Genomic DNA, 1,550 nt, shown 5'->3' on the forward strand with positions numbered 1-1,550 from the left:
TGTTCTGTGTTCGACAACACTATTATTATTATTATTATTGTTGTTGTTGTTGTTACTGGTGTTATTGTTTACTGAACTCGACACGTGAAGCTCGTCGTTCACGTTAGATGATGTTTATTTCTACGGGACCAGAGCTTCTAGCTTCTGGTTGGATTCGTAGCTTTCATCAGGAAGTTCTTCATTAACGAACATCCAGACTAACGAGTGTCTGCAGAGGAAATGAAGCGGCTCTCGTCACTGCACAGGATGAAACAACCGACCTGTCAGAGAACAGATGATTCATCAGAGTCAACTGGGAGACGTCAGACTGGTTCTGTTCCTGCTGCAGGTCCACAGAGCAGAGAGGACCATCTGGATGGAGACCCGATCCAACCAGCTCACAACACTGACATATGTTCCAACAAACCTCATAAAATCCACGTTAGGAGCTTTCCTGAGCAGAGGTGGAGGTCTGAGGCTTCACCTCTCACCTGTTCACAGCTCAGTCCTCAGATCTCTCCACAGGAACATGAACCACATCCACACCGAGCCACAGAGACCCTAACGAACCCCACTGTGTCAGGAGGAGCACTAACGATCCACATAACGAGGGGGAGGAGCAACAAACCTCCAATTAAAACTCAGGTGTTAATGTCTCCTTCAGGATATCAGCATGTGGAACTCCCAACCAGTCAGTCAGAGCTGATGAAGCCTCTTGGATGGAGGTGGAACGTCTTCAAGGACCTCAAGCAGGTCCAGTTGCTATGATTGCTCCACCTACTAGAAGAACTTCTGAAGCTGCAACTCAGAGGAAATCAGAAAACTACAAATTCAACGAGACTGAGTCGCCTGAGATGAATGTTGGAGTAAAATACGACCGAAGATAAAAACCAAAGCGACATCTGAAGCTCCTCCAGACCTGGAGACTGACGAACCTGGAGGACCAGACTGGACCGGTTCTGAAACACGTCGTTCAGTAAATCAGGTTTAAAACTTTTACCACTGACCTGCTCCGAGTCCGTCACTACGGAGACCTGAAACCTCCTGGGTCAGAGAAAACCCACAGCAGAGAGAGAGGAGGCCTCCAGAACCTCCAGATGAAGCTACACCGTGTTTCATTCTCACCCTCCATGACGAAGACCAGCGAGCCCACGTCTCCCTCCTTGATGATGCAGGCCTCCATCCCATAGTCCACCGGGTACATGCAGTCCACGATCTCCTGGATCTGAGACAGCTCCAGGTTCTTCATGAAGTCGTTGTCCAGGATGGCCTCCTTGATCAGCTCCTTGGACCTGCAGAACCACAGAGAACCTTTAAACACAGCGACAAGCTGAAGAACCTGGAGTCGACGCTCTGCATGGACTGGACCGGTACCGTTTAGGACAAGTTGAAAGAACACAAGACGTAAAACCTGAAAGAGAACCGATTCTAAAAACCTTCTGGACCAAACGTCCACATCCTTCAAGACTGAGACCCACGAGTCCGAAACCCAGACTGTAAAAAAGTCATGTTAGCAAAAAACATGTAGCTAGCATCACAACGAGAAAGTGCTGCTAGCATTTAAAAAGGTC

General features: G+C 48.3%; 1 protein-coding gene across 1 annotated transcript in view; it reads right to left on the reverse strand.

Moving 5' to 3' along the window:
• The window catches only part of LOC103373746 (cGMP-dependent protein kinase 1-like), a 52,914-nt gene that overhangs the window by 44,205 nt on the left and 7,159 nt on the right, over positions 1-1,550 (reverse strand). The window contains exon 2 of the mRNA XM_008303714.1: positions 1,105-1,271. Coding sequence (XP_008301936.1) covers positions 1,105-1,271 — 167 coding nt within the window. The remainder of the gene's footprint in view (positions 1-1,104; positions 1,272-1,550) is intronic.

The sequence above is a fragment of the Stegastes partitus genome, unplaced genomic scaffold (genome assembly GCF_000690725.1).
Source record: "Stegastes partitus isolate 25-593 unplaced genomic scaffold, Stegastes_partitus-1.0.2 Scaffold2054, whole genome shotgun sequence".
Lineage (NCBI taxonomy): Eukaryota > Metazoa > Chordata > Actinopteri > Pomacentridae > Stegastes > Stegastes partitus.